We start from the raw sequence: 26879 nt of genomic DNA, 5'->3' as shown, positions 1-26879 counted from the left end.
GAACCCTTGAGAAAGCCTTTTGCAAATTGTAGACACAGACACTACTGAAGATTACATACTGTATTAAATATGAGGATCAGTATATAAGTTGTTCAGAGTGGATCGGTGTGCCACTTTAGCTAAACAGACTATAGTAACATAACAGATTCACTGAACCAAGCAGGTCACTCAGGTCATTCATACATACACAAATACTTAAATACTTATAATGTCTGACAATGTTGGCCGGGTAATGATTTGCATTTGGATGTTCATTATCTGTATGATTTTTTTTTTTTTTTGTTTGCTTTTATTAAACCGAGTCTTAAATCATATTTTAATATTATGCGTCAGGCACTTTTATGTGTAGTGCTGGTGTGAAAGAGTCTATATCAAAATGAATTGTAATTTACAGAACATCAAATGCATGAACATAATAACGTTCAGATGTGCAAAAATGATATGCCCCTGTAAGAAAAATTATACCCAAGCATTTTTCAGAGATTATAACAGCAGGCAATAAAGACTGACGCAACCTACTTTGCCAAGAACATTATTGGATACTTTGCCATTACATGCTGTAGTCTTCATGCACCACATACTGGTTTGGTTTGAACTAGAGGATTAAGAGGACTGAAAAACTTCATATGTGTTCCACTGTAAATTTGGCTGCTACACGATAACAACCTGAATAAGTTTAAAAATAAAAAAACGTTAGTGACTCAAGTAAATAAATATTTCAATCGAAGAGAATGAGATGAGAAATGTAATGCCGTTTTAGTTTGGAGTGAGACTGGTAAATACAGGGATCTGCCCTTTGAATCAAACTGGCCTCGTAAAGACACCACATGTCACTGAATTATACGTTTGCATGATTAGAAGCTTGGGCTGCATAAACATCCCGCGTCAAGATTTACATTTCACCGCTTAAGCACAAGCAGCTGTTTATAGCTTCCCCTGAAGAAACGAGGAGACTTTGCTATACATAGAGCTGAAAGACTCCATGCTGAGAGACTCATTTAGATTAATGGATGCAATGTCAAATTAAATGTCAATTATGGAATACATGGCTGCTGATCACCCATGTGCAGATGGAGAGGGTTGTAACATTCAGCATACATCAAAGTGTCAGCTTTAAGAAAGGACCCTTAATGAGGCCTGGATGGTGGTCTGCACTTTAAATATTTAAAGCATTACTTTAAATATGTTGATGCGTATTAAGCTTTGCCTGCCCTAGAAAGAGCATTGGCAAGTGGATATACACTAAATAGGCAGTTTATTAGCTACCTAATAAACTATCAGCTCAACAGTATATATGAACTGATCAGGATAAACCACAGCATCCATAAAAAATGATACTACTAAATTAGCTATTAAACACAGGGGCCCCACTAACTGGAAGTGTGTTGGTGGAAGATGCTCTTTCGAAGCCACTCACAATGAACTCACTCTCCTGATTCACAGGTTTACACTTGAGATTCAATCTTAAGTGCACATACCACAGACACACAAAACTAAACACTGCATTCAAGGGAAAGTCAAACAGATTCAAGTGGGTTAATGTGGAAAGGTTGTGTTATTTTATGGAAAGGTACACAATTTATAGTCTTTGCAGATGCATTCCATACTTTGGCATATCATGTGAATGATGGGCCACAATATTTTATTTGGGGTTTTGTTAAGTAGAACTGTGTTAAAATAAAAAATGGAGAAAAGAAATCTATACATGAAACATGTCTCAGGGCTTTGTGTGTTGTATTTTAGCTGTACGTTAAATGGAGAGAAGTTGTGTGAGCTCTGGAGGGAGGTAAAAAGTAGACGTGTTTTGGCATCCGCACAGCAACATTAAAAGTGTGTGGTTTCACAATAATAATAATCTCCAGAGCAGCTGTGTAAACATTTAACTGAGCACGCCTCTTGTGGCACGATATGGGATCCTCGTGTTGAACTGTGTCTTTTGCTTGATGCAATTGTGCGCACATATCAACGCTTATCTCCATGTGTATACCTTTCTTCTGCTATTGACTTAACCCTTGACCACAACGTTTTCATCAAATTGGATTCCAGGGCTACGCTTGACTGACTTTCCCACTCATATGTAGCCTCTTTCAATGAAATCTTAAAAAACATCCTGTGAATTTTGGTATTATATCATGCCTTCATGCTTCAACACCACAAATGAAATGTCAACAAACGTGAATCTGCATACGTTGCATGAGTGGAGTACAGCGTTGAGTAAATGGCTATGTGCTCACCAGAACAGTGTCTTTAACTCATGTGACTTAATCGCCTGTTTCCTCTATTTATCTTCGTTAAAACTGGCGCAGGAGTGTAGACTGTAATGAATAATCAGCCGGATCAAACGCAGCCTTAAATTACACCAGAGAATCAAATGGAGGCTGATGCCCATTCATCCGCATGGGTAAACAGCGTGTCTGTAATTCTCTCTCTCTCTCTCTCTCTCTCTCTCTCTCTCTCTCTCTCTCTCTCTCTCTCTCTCTCTCTCATGACACACTTCGTTACCGCAATGTGCCACTACGTCTGTCGTAAACAAACCCCAGATGCCGTAGTGCACACTTCTTTGATCCAGGTTCTGAGACCAACCCTTAATCTGTTCTGCTCATCAACAGATCTCATATGACTATAGCTCACTACTGCAATACAGTTCCTCACAACTATAGTTTTAAGTATAAACATATCCAAGCAGATTGGATACAGTACGAATCAGCTAGCTTTGATTTGTTCATCTTTTGCATCACATGCAACAGATTTATACAGTTTTCAAATTGTAAATGAGCCAGTCAGTATACTGAAATGCTTACCGTCTACTATTGAAAGTTGATGAATGAAAGCTAGGTCAAAGAAGAGTACTGTTCTCTCATTGGTCCCATATTGTAATATAACATGCTACACTACTCCAAATTAGAATTAGACATACAAATTAGACAAATGTTTCTAAGTGTATATGATTCAGCAGCTCTATTCTTAACAGTAGGCTTCGCTCTTTTTGTTCTTCTTCTTACATTTTACCAACAGACACCAACCCTCACCTACCACATTGTGAGAATTTTTACAATGATGAAGGTGATTCATCTCTGATTAATTTGCCAAGCCACTCTCTAGTGCTCAGAGTCAGAAAAATAGGCCTCTCACTTGGTTTATGTATGGATCATTGAGAAACACTGGACTCCTTGTCAGTATGTCAAATTTTACCTAAGAATGAAATATTTTATTTTCTTAACCTGGTTAAGTAATCACGTTACCTAAGGCTCTATAAAGTGGAACAAACAGTAGCATAGAACTTTAGCTTCTTTTTATGTGCCTTGAGTGACAGATTGGCTTTCATCAAAGAGGCCAGCTTCGAACTTATAGAGCCATTTCACTATGTTAAGAATACTAAATTGATCCTCATATGCGGAACATCTGGTGAAAAGCAATTTCCACCCGAGTGTTTTAGTATTTCCTTATAATTAATTTCATATGTACATGACAAGAGCTACTGGCCTCCCAGAACAGGCATACAAAAGCCAGCTTTGTTCACTTCTGTCAAATAGTAAGCTGTGGTTCCTCGTTAAAGCTTGCTCTTGCTTTGACGGTCGAATTGATGATGAAAGGTTCGCTTGGGAGAGGAAAGTCCCATCTCCCACCTCAGAGGAACGGAAGATTAGCTTTCATACATAAACTTAATCTACAGGTGAGTTTTTTTTAGGTATATGAACCACAGACCTAAACATGAATGAAGACGATTTACTGGGCTTACTTGATTAAAAAAAAAAACAGCTTTTCAGAAAATGTAATGGAAAGAAAATATTAAGCAAATGAAACCATCAAATGCTGGAAATGTAATATGTTACACTGTGAATTATTAACTAGAGAGAACTCTGTCGTAATGAATTTAACATACTGTAAGTGAACAGAAATACCTAATAGTAGATCTAGTGGATAGCTTTATCTTGGTTGTCAGGATGTCAGGTTTAAAAATATTACTAGGAAAAAGAGGAGTGCAAGGTGTAAAATACAACAGCACCTGTTGTTACTTGCTCTGAGCTTCTGGACAGTGAAGTATAATAAAGATAAAAGTCAGTCTCCATCAGATTAATCATTAAAGCAAGCAGTGTGCCAGCAGCCAATATGTCCAACCAAACAAACTGCAGTTCAATCAAACACTACTGTTTGGACAGGGTGTCTGGGACCACCTACAGGTACATATGTACTGTTACTGATGCCGGGCAAAATAAGGCTGATGTTGATTTTAATTTTTTTTTTTTATAGTAGACTTCCCTTTTTTCTTCTGCCTCAGAGTCAATTCATTCACTGTGACTCTACAGACACCTCATGTGGTGGAACATGAATGGACTGAAGTGGCTATACACAAATGATTAAGAATGGAAAATATGTTCCTACACTGATACTGCAAGCAGATAAAGCAGGTGTTTTGAGTGTTTTGGATAACTGCTGTATTTGAAGGTACTGTATGAAACATCCTGTTTGCAGACAGCAGACTCAAAGACTCAGCACCTTCTCTGTGTTCTTCTCAAAATCAAAGTGTCTTATCTCTTATCTTTTCATTTCTTTACCTTCATGCTTTGTGTCTGCCAGCTGTTTTTCTAGCTCCATTGCACTTTCAACCCATATCTGCACCATGACATATTGATGTTCTAAACATAGAATATTTGCCCCTCTATGACAAAGTGTGCCAGGAATCGAAGCATTAGTATAACATTATAATGCTGTTGACTTCTTTAAACTTTAGATTTCAGGGGCCTGAGTATGCTTTGTGGCAACACTAGTCAAGTGACGTATAGATGTCTATCTCATTTCCATGTCTTTTATCTTCCAATGATATTGGACAATCCATTGCTGAAAAATTGCATTGATCATTTAACCTCCAATGACCTTGCTCATAATCTCCGGAAAGGATAGCATGACTCTTGAGTGATGAGCAGATGGTGAGAAGGAGCCCTACAGTCACCAGAGGAATCATGTCACCAAGAGGTCAAAGTCATGAGGGGTGCCATTATCTTGCTGAGCCCTCTTGTTTGTGACTTCAAAAGCATTTAAATACAAAAGTAGACGTCCAGAAAACCATTTGTGCCCCAAGCTCTTTGTGTAAGAGCCTGGACGGTGACTGGCTTCACTCAAAGCTGCGATAGGTCTGGTGTGCTGTGCCTTATGAAGAGTCTAATATTACACAAGCAGCTTCAGTATTGGAGGCTGATGACGAACAAGACAAACAGGGAAGCTGCTTCATTTGCTTCTAACAAAAACACAAATAAGAAGTTGGATCCAAAAGTTAGCTCGTGTTTGTGTGAAGGGGAAGTAATCTAAATGGCCTTTAATCAATTTTCCCATGATTAGCAATTGAGATAAAAGGCTTGAGAGAGAATCTCCTGCTCCAAACAATGTGGGTTGGTTGGTTGGTCTATATGAGAGATTGGCTTTAATTTGTGTTCGTAGATTGTCCTGTAAGCTTTAAAAGCTTAATTGTTAACAAACACAGTTGGTGCCATGTTTGTAAGGACATGGTTTTAAAAGATGTTTTCCATACAGTCACACACCCAGTGTAACCACAAAGACCAAAAGCACTATTCAGGTTAAAGAAATAATCAAATGCCTAATTAACACATTTTGAATAGTCGATAGTACAGTGATTTTAGAATTATTTCCCCAGAGTTAAACCAATAACAACAAATTGGTAGAAACTGAAATGCTCTGCTTCTACTTTTTCCTTTACTACAAAAAAGGAAATACAAAACAGATTTCACTCAGTGCACTACAGAAAGAGGTGTAAGGTTAGGCTTCTTTTTTATGTTGCTTATAGGAACATCAGCTCCTTCGTGTGGCAACTGTGTAAACTCCCACTATAGGGTTTCAGGTAAGGCAGTAAATGCTGAGAGAGAACTCAGGCTGTCTTTGTTCCTCATGCAGGACAGCAGTAATCCCCTCACCTGAGGCCATTCTGAGAGAGGTTCCTGTAAGCCGAGAGCTACCGCAGGCCATCCCAGTAAAACAGCCACAAAGCAGATCTGCCCACTTAAGATCCATTACCTGCTCTGGCTCTAGGAGGAATGTGAAGAATTCTGCTCTTTCAGTACCAAAAGAGATGTAAAATCTATCGTTTCCCATCTGGATTTGGTGTAATACTGCATGACATATACTATTTACTGAATAAGTAGTTATATGTTTGATTTAATGACATGACTTCATGATTCAGTGTAAGTTAACAGCATTCATTAACCAAGTGCTGCGGTGAATCTTCTGACTCAGTGTGGACAGGGAAGATTAAGTCATTTCCTTGTGACAAGCCAAAGATAACATCCCAACAACAAAATATAATTTAGTCATATTTCTTGTGATGCTAAGAGGCGCTAAATCGTTTCTGATGGGTTCAGCTAAAGGACACCTGCACCTTTGTTTTTAACGGTTTATAAGGTGTTCTTAAGGCAGTGCGAGCTCTGCTGTCTGATGGATGGGAGCAGAAAAAGAATGAGCAGAAAACAGTAGCTTCTCTGTGCACTTGAGCAACATGGCTTGATCATCACTAATGCGACAGTAATTGCTCCTCAATGCCTGGCCTGCCAGTACACAGCGAGACCTTGCTACATGGAGGCAGAGCAAAGAAAGCTTGGAAATGGAATGTCAATGGGATAATCCTCATGTCACTGCTGACAGATCCTCTTGACCTTTGACTACTAGATGTAACGTAGAGGGAACTAACAACTTTCCTAACAATGATGCTTTAAATCAAATAACTCAACATTTTAAGATTTTTTTTTTTTTAAATAATGCATTGAAACACAAGTGGTGTGCCAAAGGGGCTCGTTTGTTTGAAAATGACCACAAATGGCTTTGGCATGCCAGCTGGCCAGAGCATGTGGGGAGCCTTGCTATAGGGCTTCACAAAGCCTGTGGAGCAGACTTGAATATATATCTAAATATTTCATCTCAAAACAAGGGCGGCCAAGGATTTTTCGATAGTCTGAATTCCTTTTCCATGTGTAAGAAACCAGGCTTCCTCACCATGAACTTAAAACTGTAACAAGTTTATTCGGATTAGCGGGCAGTAACCATGGCTGTAGACGGGAAGGAACAGGCTCGTGGAACTGCAGTAAAAATATAAATATACAAACTGTTGTGGCTTGACACTAAAAAAAGTTACTAGTGTACATTGCATGTACATCATATCCCTGATGAAATCAGATCCGCAGTAAAATGTTCGTGAACACCTTTTAACAAGCAACTCTGTTTAGAACAAGGTGAGCATGGCACTGGCTGTTAAAACATTATCTTTAGCACATTTCTCCGGTATCTCAGAGCTAAGAGGAGTCTGTTCAAGTGATCCACATTTCAGCACACTGAAGGGGTCAGGAAAGTAGTGCCAAAAACGTCAGGAGCCTGTCAACAATCCCCTCGGGTTGTCATCGGCCTTATCAGATTCTGCTTTGCCTTGCGCAGTATCTCTTTTCTTGGCGTGAATGGAAAAATGGAATTCATTCAGCTTGGAGAGTGCATGGCAGCTAGCTGTATGTGTGTCTTTGACGATGGCTAAACAAAAATGGATTCTGAAAAATGCCAGATCTCTTCCAGATGGTTTCACACACCACCCCACAGTGCTGTTTCAGCGCCGCATTTATGATCATGCCTCAATATGGCCATTCTATGGCAAGTCCCCCTGAGATACATAAGATAACAAATCATTTTTTAAATGTAAAGCGCTTTTGTTACAACTAACCGGCCACTTGTGTATTTATGTGCTAACTGAGTAAACAAGTGTATAGATTTCTCGAAGTTAGTCAAGTGCCAGTACTTATTTGAACCCAAGGATTAGTGTGGTATTCCAAATGGTCATATAATTAAAATCTATTGGGTTTCCTTTAAAAACTATTAAATTACACCTTCCTGTTCAGTTCTAAAAACTGAGATTAGTGAACATTAGATTAAACTTAATATCACGTTCTTTCACGTCCTCTTAATAAGGCCTTGGACTTGGCTCTCTGGCCAAATTACATGTTTAAATAGACTTCAGCATGAGACTCAAGTCTAAGACTTTGTGTGTGTGTTTTTGTCCTACCCTGCATCTGTGCATTTTAGTGTAATCAAGTACAATATATATGACCAGAATAAAACTGCCCTATATGTTCCAATCTGTAAGCAGGTCATCATTATATTTGCTAGCCTGCTCTTTTTTGACTTTTTCTTGGTCTTGCTACTGCACCAACAATTTGGAGGACAAACATGCAATTGGCCTCAGTAACAGACAGTCCCTTTAGTTAAAGCAGTGCAGTGTGAATTATGGCAAAGCTTTGAATTATGGGGGAGCTATGGTGCTTCTTATCTGCAGGGAGTTATTTCTCCATGGACTTTGTTCCATAGCAGTTAGTCATAGGGATGAGTAATTCTCGAAGCAGGGACGACAGTGACCTTTTTAAAATACAAAAAATGGACAATTTGCAAAAATTCACAGCATGGTCTGTGTAATAACAGAACCTGCGTCAACTTGGCTTGTGGCTTGTGTATTAAATGGGCGCTTCACGTGGTGCCACTATGTTGAGAAAGAGTGTTACACACATTCCTTCATAATTGTACATTTGACGCACAAAGGAGGAAGAAGTGGCAGTCCAGATATGGGGATAAGTCGATATGGCCCACATCCGTCTTGCGTCTCCCGTGGGCTATTTAAAAGTACAGTAGGCTGTATTTTCCGCTGAAAAGCCAAGCACCCACCCTTCCGTCTTTTACTCCTTATTGAAAACAGATGCTGTTGGATGCAAGACCCTGCTAATTTAAGTGGACAGGGCATATGCTGGAGAATCATTGCATACTACCCCCAATTGGCTTTCATTTCAGAAGGTCTCAGGAACATGTTCTATCAGCAGAAGTCTGTGGTGATGTGCTGCATGTCTGCTTTACTTTGAACAAATATGATCCCATGTAGAGTCCAAGTGGGAAGACAAGGCTGAAATACGTATCGCCTTTTCGTCCACTCCTCTAAAGGCAAAGTTCACAGCTGGTAAGCTAAACAAATATTATGCATATGATGATAACAGTTTTCTACAAACACCGGTGCTTGTATACACACATGCAGACACACCATGATATAGTGCTTCTGAGAACGCAGCTTTACACAACTAATACATAAAGACATTAAGTTTACATGGCTGAAACAAATACTGCCTTGAATTACAACATTACACTTCAGCGATACACGTATTTGTATTCTGGAATGTCACTCAGGTAATCCAAATTGTGTGTGTGTGTGTGTGTGTGTGTGTGTGTGTGTGTGTGTGTGTGTGTGTGTGTGTGTGTGTGTGTGTGTGTGTGTGTGTGTGTGTGTGTGTGTGTGTGTGTTGGAGGTAGGTGAATATTAACATTAATATTTTCTAGCCAGTGCTTGGTATTTGATTTTTTTTAATGTGCTTTGTTTTCACCCACACCAAGACTATTGACTTAGCCAACCAAGCCTGATAGGCACACATAGATGAACCCAACTCTTGCCTAAGTGATGTTGACGAGTGGAGAATTGGATTTCAGATTTATGTTTGCTCTCTTGAGTGATCATAAGATGTTGATTACATGAGCAAAAGTAATGCATTTTTTTTTTTAGAGAAAATCATCCAAAATCAGCCATAACCAAAAACATGGATTTGGTCTGTTCAATGTATTTATTTATGTATGCAAATAAAACTGACCCAGAAAGATCAGTTCAATATTCCCAAAGAATCAGCATCTACGTTTACTATTAGGAACGTCGGAACGTGACCATTATGGTGATTTCTATGTTAATGCATGTATTATATTTTTCTGGCCGTACATGTATAATTTCCACTGTAATATCCTGACACGGATTGTATCTTACAATCACGTGATGATTCCGAGCACATTGTGTTAACACAAAACAGATAATCAAAGCACTGAGTCTTTGTTAGATTATTTTTTGCAATTCAGAGATAAAATATAGTTACATAATTACATTAAATATAATTACATTTCACTGTATTCATATAAATGGATTTAATGTATCTTAAATGTCTAGTTTGGAGGAAATCAAAGCCCTAATGTACAGATGGCTTGGCATTAATCAGTTCATGAACTTTTCCTGTTAAGGGATTGTTATCTCCCATGCCCTTTGGGGGTGATTAGGCAATGTTTTCCCTGTCAAACTCTTGTACTTGTGCTTAAATGTCAAAACTATGACAGGAATGCCAGCAAGAAGAGGTGAAGTGAGGTCATATGGAGGATGTAAACAACAAAGTTTTCTTTTCTTTTTTCTTAATGGACTGATCCACTTAAGAAACGGCCACACTGCAGGCCCAGTCTGAGCCTTCTGGCCTTTGCACGAGGATTTTAAAAAGGGATTTAGGTTTTAGATCGCAATCGGGCTTGACCGCAGTTTCTGCACCAGCTATGGAAGAATCCAATAGTCCACACAATAGATCCTCTATTTTCCAACAGGATTCCAGTGATTGGCTGACTAAACTATAACAAACATAAGAATTAGTTAAGTTCAGGGTCATAAATTCAATGCTGCTTTCCATTTTCCAAGGCCGTATATGAGATTTCACAGTTATAGTCACTGGCACTGGTTTTGGAATCTCAGAAAAAGTGTCCGTTTTGTACCTGCTTGGGTTGACCATGCAGAATTTGTGCTCAAGCAGAGAAAATGAATATGGCCATGGATAAGCACCTGGTCTGAATAAGCATAAATTTACTGGAACACATCTCCCATGGGGGCTACTTTAATGAGGCATATTTAGGATCTTTTGACAGAACCTTGACACTTAAAATTTTGGTCAAGTCCACATTCCATGTTACGTTTACCAAAGTGTAACATTATTTCTTAAGGGACTTCTGCCTATGTGAGAGTCTTTGAGTGGAGTTCAGACAGCTCTCTTCTACAGCACTAGCCCCATCTAGTGCCAAATATATTAAAACAACAGCTGCAGGATTTGTGCATGAAAATGTTACAAAAACAGAACTAAGTAAACAAAGTAAACTAGACTTCTTCCAAAAAGCTTTTTCCAATGCTGACACTGGCTACTGACATTCTGTTTTATGATCCAAAACATGGCATGTATCCATTGCACACTCTATCCCTCTAAACCATAACAGACACACATCTGAATATACTGAAAAGAAAATTGACCTTATTGACCATATTCACTGGCCTATACCCATACATAAACTCATCATTCATTTCTAAGGACAGTGAGATTTTATGCCATGAATAAAGATGCAACTGAATGTAATAGAATGTAGTTTTGGTTGAAATACACAGGGACACCTGTTTTAGCTTGTGAATAACTGACCAGGTTGGAATATTAAACATTTCAATAAAACCACAGCACACCACATATACCTAGTAAGGAATAAAACACAACAGGAGTGCGGTTATTGGAAATTAATCAAAGTTTAGGTTTAATTAGTTACTGTGATAACAGATATAAAAGCTTGTTACCTTACCAACCAAGTTTGTATACTTAATACTTAGACAAAAATACGTGGTTTATTTTGAGAAATCAAAATGCCCCGATCCTGGCAAGGTTAATTTGTTTTTAAACATTTTATAAAGCGTTGATACTGGAGACTCCTTCATCAAGTGCAAAATATATGAAAATAAAGAAAAAAAACTTTCATCAAAAAATCATTTTTTATCTGTTTATTTGATCTGTTTATGTTACTATAGAAAGTATAAAATTAAAAAGAGCTCTTTAATACAGACCTTGCACACATTTTAATCTGTACAGTTATAGTATATTAATTAACACCTTCGGACCAGTCAGAATTGAGTCTATACAAGATACTATTACTGTATCTGCCTTGAAATGAGTCTTTATTCCCCATTGACATAACTTAATCTTTCGTCTTAATTTCCCACCCTTACTAACAGTATAACCTTTGTACATTCTTTGTGGCAGATTTAGTCTGTGGTTTGCAGATTCATTGAATGTTGTTTGTTGACTGTTTTTAACCAATGCATTGCTTTGGCGTTGTGTTTGTAACCGCTGTCCTGATGAAAGGTGAAGTTTCTCCAAAGTTTTTAAGCAGACTAAAGTAAGTTCCCTTAAATTTCCCCACCCATACTTGCTTCAATTTTGACAAGAAGTCCCGGTTCTGAGGATGAAAAGCATTCCCAGGGAATGATGCTGTCACCAATATATTTCACTGTAGAGATGGCTTTATTTAAGATATTGCCTGCATCACAATTTGAAACTTGCCCAAATCTCTTCGAATGCAACGGATTTTCTCTCATACCATACAGTCTTCAGTTTTTGCAGAGTTCTTGAAATGGTTGCCTGGTGTACCTTCACACCACTCTGAGTCACTGTATGCTATAACCCTTTATGTGTGAATGTTGGCTTCACTGAGGCTTCCCCCAACAGTCTCTATCTTGTTTTTTTTAAGCTGGGGTGTGATGCAGCATTTGCTTCATTGCTATTTCTCTAAACAAGTTTACTGGGATATCCAAACCCCTAGATGCAATATTACACCCTATTCCTAAGTAATGAAATCCTTTTTAAAATGCTATTTAATCTTCAATTTTCTGTCCTTTCTTCAGACCAACAGTCTCTTCAAAGGCAGTTTAATTGAAGTTGTTTTTTACAGAAACACTATGCAAATGTTATTCAAACAAATCTGTTAATTGATTGATTTTATTTTGAAAGTTTATTCTAGTTACTGCACTTTTTTTTATTCTAGTTACTGCACTTCTTGTTACTACACACAGTGTTATTTCACACTGTTTTTGCTTTGCCCCAACTGTTGTTTAAGGCAAAGTATTTTGATATTACTGGTCAGATCACTTACATGGTTATCGGTTAAATCCAAACAACATATTGAATAACTGTATCTACATTTACTAGAAACAAAATATTCATTCTGCTTCCTTTTAAAGTTCAAATTCAGCATGTTTGTTGTAGTTTGTCTTTGTGGGCCAGAGCTGTATGTTTTATATTTTGATCTGAAGTCAACATACATACATATGGTAAATGCATCAGAACATTTATGCATATAACATGCATTTATTTAGACAAATCTGTCCTTTGTTTGGTGAATGGTTTTGCCATGTGTGGTTATAAAGATAAATTATCTTTGGTCCCCAATTAGACTTCAGTGACTGGAATTTGACATTCGGTTCAATTTACAGTTGGCCTATATATATATATATATATATATATATATATATATATATATATATATATATATATATATATATATATATATATATATATATATTTTGCCTAAGTATATATAAAGTTATTATTATTATGTAGTGTTAGGTACATGTATGTGTAGTGTTACTAGACGTAGTGTTAGGTACATGTAAATAAGTGTCAAGGCTTATTTGTTTGTTAGCTCTGTAAAGTGTCTTTTATTATCTTTTAAAGTCTTTTATTATATAACTTCTATTGATTTTATATGTGCTCTATAAATAACGGTTTGTTTGACTTGACTATTAAATGTGCTAAATACACAACTTAATAACTCAAAATGTGACCTAATGTGTTTTCTCTGTAGAAAATAAAGGAACAACGGTTCTAAGGCTCCAATTATTGGTCTAGATAATGTTGTAGACTTTTGAATAATGAGCCTAATATTTAATATGACGCTATTTAATATTACGCTAGTCTACTGTTTTTTTAAATATAATTTTTCTGAAAGTAGTCACTTCCTTAGCTTAGCATAGCACACCTGAAGGGAGGGGTCTTTTCTCACCTGCTCACCTGGAAAGCGGCTCTGTCCCACTCCGCACTGGACGACTGAACAAGAGTAATATATCGGACATTTTCTTTTGGTGAGTGTGTATTTTCATCTTCAACGAAAGGAAAACATATGTAGTTTATAGAGAGACACTACATTTAATCGAGAATATGATTAGTTTGTTGAATTAGCTCGTTTAAAGGCAACGTACCTGGGCGCGATGAGATGCTGATGTAAAAGAGGACGTATTGTAAATAAAGGAGATTTTTTATCCTTCCCATTAACGTTTTCGTTTGTCTACATATCATTTAATCGTGTCAGTGTTGTATATTGTTGTTGGAGGTGTGATTCATGATTCTGGTGAAATAACAGATTTGTTTTCATGCCTGTAATTTGATCATGTTTGCTGAGGGTGAAGGTCCAAGACTGAGTTCCTTTTCATTTGTGCCTCCAGGCATATAAAAAATGTTATGACTTGTGCTCTTCAGGCTAGTTTACTTCAAACAAGAAGAATATTTAATTACACTACTCTCATTTAAAGATGAATTACCACAGATTGGAGGGGAAAAAATCTACACATTATATGTACTGTAATCTGTACCAAATAGATCAAAAACAAATCATAAAAAAAAACCCATAAAAAAATCTTTTACACATGACTATTCAGATATCACCTATTCTGGTACACTACAGCATAAACAACAGTAGTAAAGGAAAATACAAGTGTTCATTTTCCTAACAAATAGTCTAAAATAATCAAATTTGATTTGTTAGCTGTTCTGTTGTAAATTAGAAATGAAGAAATTCCGGGCCTTTCTGTTCTTGGTCATGTCTCTGCTTGTTAGGAATTTTAGTCATGGAGGTCGGCTCTCCTTCTTTGATGACCACAGCTCAGACAACAAAGTCTAGCTCTCTTTCTTTCTCTGTGACAATACTTCTCATGCAATTTCCTAATTATTGATTCTTCCTTAGTCAATGTTTCCTAATCGCTGCCCTGCAGTGTGTAGTTTTCCTGTTTCAACATGCCAGATTCAGCTCATGAAGGATCTAAATGACTTCATGCTTTGCAAATTTTGTTTTAGGGCACAGAAAACCAAAAATGGTTCTAAAAAGAGCTACGGTCTGTTTGGAAAACTCTTTCCAATGCACAGGTCTTCTTGTCTACATGTTGTGGATGTAAATTTGCATTTGGTGTTGTGTGATGTTTAGTGATTACTTTTTTATGCTTTCTAAACTGACCTGGGATCTCACGAAGGTTAAGAATTTAGTCACGCTACAGGCGTAGACTTGTACTGCATGCTCTAAGACATTGAGTATATCTACACTCTGTGTTTGAGTTGTTGCTACTTGATGCACTAGTAACAATCATAACAGTAACTAACAAGCCACTACCAAATCTGTGTCACTGCATGCTGAGAATAGCTCAACAGCCAAAAAGTGGTAATGCTGTTATTTTCCACTTGTTAATTGGGTAAATTTAGTCATATTTAGTAAAATGTGCATAGCAAACATTTGAGCCTGTATTTGTGACTGTCAGTATTTGCACATATGCATTTGAGCAAATGTAGGTACTGTAGGTACCTAATATACACCCAGTGTTAGAGTTAGAGTTCCTTTGTCTTTACAATTTGTAATCTGAAGAATTTTGGACAGCAACAAGCTAGTTGTCTTTTTATTCTGTTTTTGTAGGAGAGCCCATGGACTCTGCCCCTGAGTATGCACAAAACACTTGGGAGCTGTTGGTCCAAGTGGACCAGCGGGAAGGGGACGAAACAATGCGATTTAAAACTCGTGTCAAAGGAGACCTTCACATTGGAGGACTTATGCTCAAACTTGTGGAGAAGATCAGTGAGTTCCTTTTTGTTCGCCAAATTTACTTTCTGTCCAATAAGTCTTGTTCAACAGCTTTAGTGCCACAGGGATTTAGTCATCTTACAGCATGAACAGAAGAAACTTGGCAGAAATGATTGTCATTTGCACAGTATTGTCATTAGTACATAACTAGGACTAATATGTTATGTATTAGTACATAACCAGGATGATTCAATCATTATTATGCACACGGGTAGAGCAGTATCTGGACTAGTACCATTTAAACCTTTGGGTGCGTCCATGTTTGACTTGCATTCCTTTCAATTGCCATTGGCTTCTTGCCATTTTCCCGCCAGAAGTTGTGTTATTTGCTGGGATAAGGTCTGAAGTTCACCACACCAGCCGATCTGAGAGAATAAAATTACCAGACATATCAACAGACATCCAGAGCCTATGTATTATCTATATGTATATCTATGTATAATCAGATATCTTTCATTTTAAATGCTTAATAGTAGACAGTTTAATGGAGATCTGTAAAATATGTGAGCCAAAATTCAACCTGTACATGTAAGCTATTAGCTAGCTAATAGCTTACATGTACAGGTAAGCTATTAGCTAGCTAAGTGAGTTAGACTAGCTAGTCAAAACTTGATGTTTAACAGCATGAAAAAGCTCAGTTGACTGTTGCCGAATAGCCAAATAGCTATGTAGCTAGACATAAACCTAGCAGACTACTGAAATCCCAACAACATTTGGCAAAGTTAACTAGCCAGCTAACAGTATGTTGTAATCATGATGGTGTTCATATAAGAATAGCGGTCTTAGTTAGGAACCTTTGTTTGACTGAGTCATCCACTTGGGTTCTAAGTGATAGTCTGGATCATAAGATTTATCATTAAAAGTCATCACCTTGACACAGCTGTAATTTCCTGTTTGACGCACACCTTGTTTGTGTGTGGAGTGCTGATATTCTGTGTTTTCAAGAATTATTTAACTACTCAGGACTGATTCAACTATTCAAGCATTAAATGGTTTGTGTGATATTCATGTAAAGAGTGTTAAAATGAAAAATAGATTAACCTCTTATTCGGAAAAAGACAGTGTGGATTCAGGTTTTCATTCCAACCAAGGACTAGCCACACCTGAGTCTATTGAAAACCAGATTAAACAGGTGGAATCAGTCATGGCTCCTGTTTGAAACCTGTACCTACACCAGCTCTTTGGGGATAATATTGGACACCTCTGTCTTAAACACGCACATTGGTAAATTAAAATGACTGAATCATAGGTTTTAGGGAGTTAAGGAGCTAAAGTGCTTTGTGTTTTGTGGCAGAGGCTCCTCAGGACTGGTCAGATCATGCTCTGTGGTGGGAAAAGAGGAACTGCTGGCTACTAAAAACCCACTGGACCCTGGATAAATATGGTGTGCAGGCAGACGCTGAACTCCGTTTTACCCCTCAACACAAAGCTTTATGTCTGCAGCTACCCAATATGAAGACAGTAAAACTGACAGTCAGTTTCTCATCAGTGGTCTTCAAAGCTGTAGCAGAAATCTGCAGATCACTCAGTAAGTGTAGAAGTAAAATGGTATAGTGTAATTACATTTTTTGGTTATTAACGTATACATTCATCTTAGATATAAGAAGATCTGAGGAGTTGTCCCTTCTGAAACCATCTGATGATCCAAAAAAGAAAAAGAAAAAGGACAAAGCTAAGGATATAGATGATGATGACATCATAGACCTGGATGTTACTGGTGGGACAGGTAACATATCCAGGATGTTACACTTTCATTGTTTTTACACAGTCATGAATGACAAGAATCACATAAGAACATAAGAATCACAACAACTGCTTCAAATATACATCAGTCCCTTTTATATATATCACCTGATTTTAGAGGACTGGTGTTAATGGGGAAATCAATACATAAAATAAAAATTAAATCCCCACAATTCAAGCTTGTTAACATTCAATACAGACACCACTAGACATCTTCCCCAGAGTTTCCAGGGTTTTAATGCAGCGATATGTTTTGGTGGATTTGCCAAATATTGATCCCTATCCACGCCCTGCCAAATACTGATCCCCTATTTATCAACAGCCTTGCCAAATCTTGCTCCCTGTCCACACCCTGCCAAATACTGATCCCTATCCACACCCTGCTATATACTGAGCCCCTATTTATCAACTCCCTGCCAAATACTGATCCCTATCGACACCCTGCCAAATACTGATCCCTACCCACACCCTGCCAAGTACTGATCCCTACCCACACCCTGCCAAATACTGATCCCCTATTTATCAATGCCCTGCCAAATCTTGCTTCCTGTCCACACCCTGCCAAATACCGATCCTTATCCACACCCTGCCAAATACTGATCCCTATCCACACCCTGCCAAATACCGATCCTTCTATTAATCCACACACTGCCAAATAATGATCCCCTATTTATCAACACCCTGCCAAATACTGATCCCTATCCACACCTTGCCAAATACAGATCCCCTATTTATCAACACAATGCCAAATACTGATCTCTTATTTATCCACACTCTGCCAAATACTGATCCCTATCCACACCCTGCCAAATACTTCTATTAATCCACACCCTGCCAAATAATGATCCAGTATTTATCCACACCCTTCCAAATACTGATCCCTATCCACACCCTACCAAATACTGATCCTTATCCACAACCTGCCAAATACTGATCCCCTATTTATCCACACCCTGCCAAATAGTGATCCCTATCCACACCTTGCCAAATACCGATCCTTCTATTTATCAACAACCTGCCAAATGCTGATCCCCTATTTATCAACACCCTGTCAAATACTGATCCCTATCCACACACTGCCAAATACTGATCCTTCATTTTATCCACATCCTCCCAAATAATGATCCCCTATTTATCAACACACTGCCAGTGATCCCTATCCACTCCCTGCCAAATACTGAGCCTACTATTTATCCACTTCCTGCCAAATACTGATCCTTCTATTAATCCACACCCTGCCGAATAATGATCCCCTATTTATCCACACCCTGCCAAATACTGATCCCTATCCACACCCTGCCAAATACTGATCCTTAGCCACAACCTGCCAAATACTGATCCCCTATTTATCCACACCCTGCCATATACTGATCCCCTATTTAGAGCCAAACAACAATTGTCATATCGTGTCTCTGTCTGTTATTCCAGGATGATTCAATCATTATGATTTTCAAATGGCCTATACATCAATCTAGCAACTAGCAACAAGCAACTAGTTTTTGGACTGTTTGCAATCCACCTGATGCCAATGGCTCTAAAATGAATATGTGATGCACACAATGTAGTGGAATACTCAACATGTATAAATATACTGCAGTAGTTATTAATATGTTAATGAATGATGGAAGCTCTGTTAATAACTTGTTTTTAATTCGAGCAGGAACTGGCCACTACAGTAAGACCATGACTGCAACTTATGACCCTGTTAATGGGACCCCGATGACTTCCACAAACATGTGGTTTGGAGAAAACCCTTTCAGTACAAGCCAGCCTAACGTGCCTCCAGATGAGCTGGCCAGGATGTATCAGCCTCTCAATGTGGAGGACAAAGCTGCCATCAATTCAGGGTAAGAATTACTCAAAACAGACGGATTGAGATACAGTGATAAAGTACAGTAAGAGTTATGTGTTGTGACTTTAAAACTGAAAGTGACATAATAAATATGCCGGTAGTCATGGCACTCCAAATGGTATAAGTGCTTAAACACTGGCTAAGGTTTTTAGTCATTAACGTAGAAGATTTCAAATGCAAAGTAAATCACTTTAACAATAAGCAATTTTATGAATAAAATTCAGTTGACATTGAAAGATATTACCATTCTTATTCTTAATATATGAATATTTACTTAAATCTGTTCAATCTTATTGGAGAGGAGCATGGTGGATTTGTGGTTATCACATTTGCCTCAATACACTGTGAGTTTGCATGTTCTCCTGGGGTTCCTCCTGGTATTTTGGTTTCCTACCCCAGCCTGAAGATTGTAGGCTGATTGGAATGAGTGAGTGTATGATTGTGCAAACTTGTGTAGGATAAGAAGTGCAGAAAATGGGTTGATGGATTCCCCTTATCGTTAGATCATAACATAAAAATGATCAATATGTTATAAAGATGTCTACCATTTTAGTATGGAAAACATTGTACCATTATCTTAAAAGCCAGAATAAAATCACACTGAAAAACAAATCCAATAGCATATTTGCATTATTGTAGAGATCAGATAACTAACAATATAAATAAGGACACAAAATCAGTGTGTGTGATGAGAATGAGGGCATCTGAGAATGAGGTAGCCTGGCATTAGACACAGCTGGGTTATCTTTATGCCTGAAACCTCGGAGCTTTCAGCATGGGAATTCTCATAAAATGAAAATATGAAAGTAAACAGTTCATGGTATTACACTCTTCTCACATAGACACAGCCGTACACTGTTGGATAGATCCGCATGCACCGCTCTCTTGCATTCAGCAGCTTGTTGCTAGACACAGAGATTATAAATAAACAAGTGTTAATCACACACAGGTGTGTGTGTGTGGTGTGTATGTTCATTCATTACCCTCTTGTTCTTTGTGGAGGCTCCTCCTCCTATTCACAGCCACTGGTTCGACCACAGCCCTGCTGCAAAGTTTTGGCATTACATATTTCTGTATATTGATCTTTTGTAAGCACGCACTTGCACAAATATTTTTTCGAGGCATCATGCAAGGATTACGATAAGAAAGAGTTTCAAAAGATAATGGGACCAAAAAGAAAAATACTACAAACATATGATTAGTACTCTAATAATCAGTATTTGGTTTTACTGAAAAATGTATTTACGTAAACATGGGTGTTTTGGCAGGTGGCTGGATTCCTCACGTTCTCTAATGGAGCAGGGCATCCAAGACAAAGACAGACTCTTACTGCGCTTCAAGTATCACTGTTTCTTTGACCTTAATCCAAAGGTAAGAAACCCTTTAACATTTATCATGATCTGTTTTACTGTTTAGTACTTCAGTATTTCGGTTTTTCAAATGCCGTGAGCCACATCTATAACTTGTTTGAGATTAACACATATTATATTTAGCACATTTGTTTGGCATGAAAGACTGGAAAACTTTTTTATTTGAAACTCAGTTTTTATTTGAAGTCTAACGGCAGTTATTCACATCAGTCAATAAACACATAACTCTCACACACACACACACGCACACACACACACACACACACACACACACACACACATATATATATATATATATATATATATATATATATATATACTTAAAACTGCAACTATTATTGTTTAACTACATGGTTCATAGGATAAAAGTGAAAAGAATGTCTAAACAAATGGTTTCTTGTGTATTTTATATTTAAAATATTACATTTTGGTTATTTCTCATATTAGTGTTGACTTTTTTTTAATTCAGTTCAGTTTTATTTGTATAGCACTTTTATCAATGGACATTGTCTCAAAGCAGCTTTGCAGAACAAAATATATACAAAAAGTTCAAGATTGATATTAGACTCATATTTAAATGTATTTGTATAAATCCCATTCTTATAATGATGGTAAAGTTTGATTACAGCCATTGTTTATATCTTCTGCCCCAGTATGATGCAGTAAGGATTACGCAGCTGTATGAACAGGCACGCTGGACCATTCTACTAGAGGAGATCGAGTGCACTGAGGAGGAGATGCTGATGTTTGCCTCTCTGCAGGTGCCACACTCTTATACACTCTCAGCCTGACGCAGTTCTAGGTCCCGGCTACTGAAAATGTAGCATTACATACAAATGTTTATTCTTAAGATTAACATAGAAATTAAATCAGGTGGTGCAGATTTATTAGAATTAGATGTTGGCCTATATGAAAATGTGGTTAAAATTCTGTACCATTCTCACAGTGTGTGGCTGAACTAATCCTGTATTGAACTGCATCATCTCTGCTGTAGTCGGAATGAAACAAGGCATGCACGCCTTTGTGTGGCTGTAGGCATAGGATTTTCACAGGGTTGAGTAGACAAGCTTTATGTGTGGAATGTGACGAAGCATGTCAGAACAAAGAGAATGAGCAGAATGCGGTGTGAGTGACTCCCTCAAACCAAATACAGCAGTGTTATAAAGACTGCCTTAGCAAGAACACACAAATACGTATACCACAGAGGAAATATGGTATCCTTATCTTTTGTTTCCTAAACCATTAGCCTTACTAATATTTACTCTTGAAATGTAGCATTAAAGAGGATTATTGTTAAAGCATTATTACATTATAAGAAATTTTCTATAGATTGCTAACATTTTTGAGAATTGTAAAAATAGTAAACTATGTTTACATGCAGATAAAAAAAGAGCAAAGTTTGAATATTACTAAGCATTCATGAATATGCAATAATAAATTCATCTTTGTATGTATTTTAAAAGCCACTATAACATTGTAATGTAAACATAATTCAAGATGAGTCCCATACAGAAGTATATCAGCAGTTATTTGTTATAACCCACCACATCGTCATTTTTTTTCTTTTATTGCAGTTGTTGTACATTTGGTCATAGTTGTTGTGAAACATCTACAAGTTGGCTTCTGATATCTCTTAAATTCTAGCAGCCATAAGTTATTTTGTCATAAGTCTTGCTTTGTCATACTTTTTTCAGTCAAAATTCAGTTTGTCATGTTACCAGGAATACAGAAAGTGCAGATGTTTCCATGTCACAAAAGTTTAATTTACAACTCATTTTAAAACTGCTAAATAAACATCTCTTTACAGAAAACCACACCATAGTAACGATTATACAATCATTACAAAAGAATAATAGTGTATTAGAAGACACTTCTGTCCAATCAGAATCAAGAATTCATCAGCACACTAGTAAAACTGTACTGTATGTTAGTGACAATAACCCTCATGTATATGAAATATTTGTGCTTCTTTCAGTATCACATATGCAAACTGACCATGTCAACCAAACCTTTGGTCCTTTCTGACGAGCCTGAGATTGATGAAGTGGAGGCAGCCCTCTCTCACTTAGAGACAACTCTTGAAGGCCGGAGCACAGACAAGATTCTGGTATGCATGAGGTTTTAAAATCACATCACACAGCTTTCTGTGCAGTACTATTTTCAGAAGTCCAGTATTTAACAGTATTGTAACTTTTTTATGTCTTTAGGAAGACATCACAGATATTCCCAAGTTGGAAGACACTCTGAAACTATTTAGGTAAACTAAGGTTATCCAGTGCAACTGCTTGTTGTAGTTGATTTGATTATTAAAGTCTAATCATTACTTTATTAAGAATGTCATTGCTGTCCCCAGATCTCAGTATACATTCATGCTTCATTCTGCCCCTTTACACTGCAGGCCCAAACGGCTACTACGGACTTTCAAAGATTACTGGTTTGTGTTCAGAGACACCAGCATTTCCTATTACAAAAACAAAGAGTCAGCCAACGGGGAGCCAATTGAACAGCTGCATCTGCGAGGTAACAGCATCATAGATGGTTTGTGTAAAAATGTCTAAACTATTTCCTCTGTGGTTAAACTATTAATGTGTGTTTGTTTAATCCACAATGATTATGTAGGCTGTGAAGTTGTTCCAGATGTCAACGTAACAGAAAAAAAGTTTGGCATCAAACTTTTGCTGCCTGTTGCGGATGGGATGAACGAGGTGTATATTCGCTGTGACAATGTGAGTTAATTCAAGTGTGTTTTATTGGCACAATAGATCTGTTTTTACATATGAATAAGCTTCAGTATACACCACAATTTAAACATTTACCAAAGAAATCTCTTTCTCTTGCCTAATTTTTGCATAACAACTATGTTAAAGGAGACACAGTATGCCAAGTGGAAAGCTGCCTGCATTTTGGCATCTAAAGGCAAGACAATGGCATACAGCTCATACCGCACTGAGGTGAAGAACATTCAGTCCTTCCTGCAGATGAAAAGTTTAGCGCCTCCACCTGGCCAAGCTGTTCCTGACGTGGACTCCATGGACATGAATGCAGAATGCTTTGTCTCTCCACGATACTCCAAAAAATACAAGGCCAAACAAGTAAAGAAGGCTTTACACCTGGGTCATTATCATGAAATGCAACACCATCGAATCTGAGTCATGCCATGAATAGAGTGTGACTTTGTACACACCCCTCAAACGATTCTGTGTACACTGCTTAGCTTCGCAAATATATTCCATTGTGTTAGAATACACTTCTTATAGGCAGACATTTTTAAAGGGTTCTAAAGCACACCAAAGTTGAGCTTTTTTAAGCCAGAATACAAATATGGAAAATATGATATATAATATTTAAAAAATCAAATATAAGCTTCTAGACAAGGAATAAAAAGCAAAATGTATGTTTTTATTATATTATGATATAATAAGTAATTTCACATTCATAATTTATTCCACCTGATGCATTTGATCTCAGCTATAACAGATCAAATGCATCAGGTGGAATAAATTATTAAATAAATTATGTAACAGACTATTGTCCCTGAGAAATCTTCATTTATATTATACATAACTTTAATATTTGTGTAAATGTTTTCGGCTTTATTGCAGTGACTTTTTTTACTGACAAGCATATGTTTGTGTACATTTGTTGGTGTTCAGCTGACCACACGGATTTTGGAGGCACATCAGAACATTTCCCAGCTTTCACTCATGGAGGCTAAAATGCGCTTCATCCAAGCATGGCAGTCTTTACCAGATTTTGGCATCAAGTACTACATAGTCAGGTATTACGATATAATTAGATGTTTTATTCCACTTACACTCGTGGAAATAAATCCTTAGAGGTTTTGCAGTTGGACTGTTAACACCAGTGTCTTTTACAGCAAACCTCACATTTAGGAGCTGTTTAATAGTAAGAGATTATTTTTTGTTAAAACACACACGATACCCAGAGATTGTAGCTTGTCGATCGTCCACCTGGCTGTATATTTACCACATGTTCAAATGTATCACTATGACTTCTGTGTACATGTAGATTCAAAGGATGCAAAAAGGATGACATTCTAGGCATCTCGTACAACCGGCTGATACGCATCGATATGACCACACGCCAGCCAGTGACCACGTGGAGATTCTCTAATATGAAACAGTGGAATGTGAACTGGGAGATTAGACAGGTGAGGAGAGACCACACAGGAGATTTCTACAACAAAGTCTTTATCGTAAACTTACCCTGTGATTCTTTTAGAAGCAAAAGTATATTTGAAAGGTACCCTTGCTCATTCATGCAGTTATCAGCCAACTGAGTAGCAGCATGGAAAAAAACATACAGATCATATCAAAAATCAGAATGGGGCAAAATGTGATAAATGTGATGTCTGTGACTTTGACCGTTGCATAGTTATCATTGCTAGACGTGCTGGATTGAATATTTCCGAAACTGCTGCTCTCCTAAACACAATTTTCTCTAGAGTTTACACAGAATGGTGCAAAAAACATACAAAAAATACTTTGCAGTGAGCTGCAGTTCTGCAGGCAGAAATGTCTTTTTGATGAGAGAGGTCAGAGGATAATGGGAAGACTTGTTCAAGCTCAGAGGATGGCTACAGTAAAAAGCATACAACACTCCAAACCTTGAGGCTATAGAAGACACATCTGGTTCTACTCCTGTCAGGAATTTTGAGATGATACAAACATCACATGGTCTTTTCCCCATCTTGAACTGCCCTGTTTTTTATGAGCTAAAATGAACAATTATTAGCTACACTGAACAATAATACATAACTAAAAGTTGGTTTTGAAAATGAGTCAGTGAAACTACAGAAATGATGAGTTTATGAGTGTGTAGTCTAACTGGTGGTTTCTCTTTCAGGTGACTATTGATTTTGACCAGGGTGTTGCAGTAGCTTTCAGCTGTCAGAGCTGTGACTGCAGAGTGGTTCATGAATTCATTGGAGGCTACATTTTCCTCTCAACACGATCCAAAGATCAAAATGAAACACTAGATGAAGAACTTTTCCTCAAACTTACAGGAGGGCAAGAGTGATCTTGAAAACCATGAAGATTTTCAGATAAACCTGAAGATTTCAGCTGAACAAGAGCTTAAATATATTTATCATGGCAGTTTTGTTCATTTTGTACATTTTTTTTAATTGTAGGCAGACTTATCTAGCTTCATACTGGGTTCCTATCTGCTCTCATGTTAATTACGCTTAATATGTTTCTGAAAGCTTCTGTTTGGCATAAGGAGAGGTGATACGGTAGTGCATGCTTCACTGTCATGATATTATTCTTAGTTTTATTTTATTTTATTTTTTTAGAGGGATTGTATCCTTATTAACTTTGTTTTGTCATTCTGCAGGTTGACAAGAAATAAAGCATGCTACCAAAAAGATATAAAATTTTAACATTTTTGTTTTTATTTTTTGTGTAAAAATACACTTTTACTAGAGTGCTGATGAATTCTTTGTAAAACCCAGATCTACACTGATCAAAATAATGTTAGTCGAATAAATATGATGCCATCTATGTATATACAAAATCGTGTTTACATTTATATCTAAAAGAGTTTTACTTGTTTTACGGGTGTGTGTTCATGGTGTGTGTGTATTCACTTTGGATGGGTTAAACGCAGAGAACAAATTCTGAGTATGGGTCACCATACTTAGCCGTATGTCACGTCAACTTTCAACTTTTGTGTTAGTTTTCAAATTCTAGGAATTATAAAGCTCCGCCTGGCAGATATTTACGATATAGAGACACTAAAAAATGATACTTTAATTGAACCAAAGTAATATTTTCACTTAAAACTTCCCATATGCAGTATATTCAATCATTTAGGCATTCATTCATCTTCAGTAACTGCTTTACATGGGAAAACCTGACATAAGGGATTACACCCTGACCAGTTCTTTATATGACACAATGTACCCATATTAACCAATTGTATTGTACCCTTACACACACCTAGATGCTATGTAGAAGAGCCAGACCATCTACCAGCATGGTTTTGAGAGGTAGTTAGGAGTACTGGGAGGAACCCCACAAAGACATGGGGAAAACATGCAAAACTACCTGTTGCACATAACATAAATAGATGAAACTGAAGCCTTTATTTGTCACATATGTATTCAGTGATATTTAAATAAAAAATAAGTGGTCAAGACCCTGGGGTTCAAGTGTTAGTGCTGCCACTGTTGGGCCCTTGAGCAAGGCCCTTACACCTCTGCCCCAGGGGCGCTGTATTGTAGCTGTCCCTGTGCTCTGACCCCAGCCTCCAAAGGTGGGATATATGAAGAAAGAATTTCACTGTTCTGTAATGTATATGTGGCAAAATAAAGACTTCTATATAACATAATATTAACAGTATTTTTGCTAAAAATAAAAATC

At 37.4% G+C, this 26879-nt stretch overlaps 1 protein-coding gene across 4 annotated transcripts; it reads left to right on the top strand.

Moving 5' to 3' along the window:
• Window positions 1-4325: 4325 nt before the first annotated feature.
• On the top strand, window positions 4326-25897 carry fermt1 (FERM domain containing kindlin 1). Of its 4 annotated transcripts, none has more exons than XM_027149543.2 (15): window positions 4326-4446; window positions 15367-15525; window positions 16826-17059; window positions 17129-17257; window positions 18935-19121; window positions 20395-20497; window positions 21150-21257; window positions 22472-22603; window positions 22704-22753; window positions 22895-23016; window positions 23116-23222; window positions 23364-23588; window positions 24150-24274; window positions 24526-24667; window positions 25363-25897. In XM_027149543.2, the coding sequence occupies exons 2-15, from the start codon at window positions 15375-15377 to the stop codon at window positions 25534-25536; spliced, it is 1989 nt and encodes a 662-aa protein (XP_027005344.1). In that variant the 5' UTR covers window positions 4326-4446; window positions 15367-15374; the 3' UTR covers window positions 25537-25897. The 4 variants fall into 4 exon arrangements, with proteins under 4 accessions (XP_027005344.1, XP_027005346.1, XP_047657835.1 ...); XM_027149545.2 differs by lacking the exons at window positions 4326-4446; window positions 25363-25897 and adding exons at window positions 13465-13771; window positions 24374-24402; XM_047801879.1 differs by lacking the exon at window positions 4326-4446 and adding an exon at window positions 13468-13746.
• Window positions 25898-26879: the final 982 nt, after the last annotated feature.

Source organism: Tachysurus fulvidraco, chromosome 16 (assembly GCF_022655615.1).
Source record: "Tachysurus fulvidraco isolate hzauxx_2018 chromosome 16, HZAU_PFXX_2.0, whole genome shotgun sequence".
Taxonomy (NCBI): Eukaryota; Metazoa; Chordata; class Actinopteri; order Siluriformes; family Bagridae; genus Tachysurus; species Tachysurus fulvidraco.
Note: the sequence above shows the minus strand (reverse complement) of the source record. Positions and strands in the feature narration are given on the sequence as shown.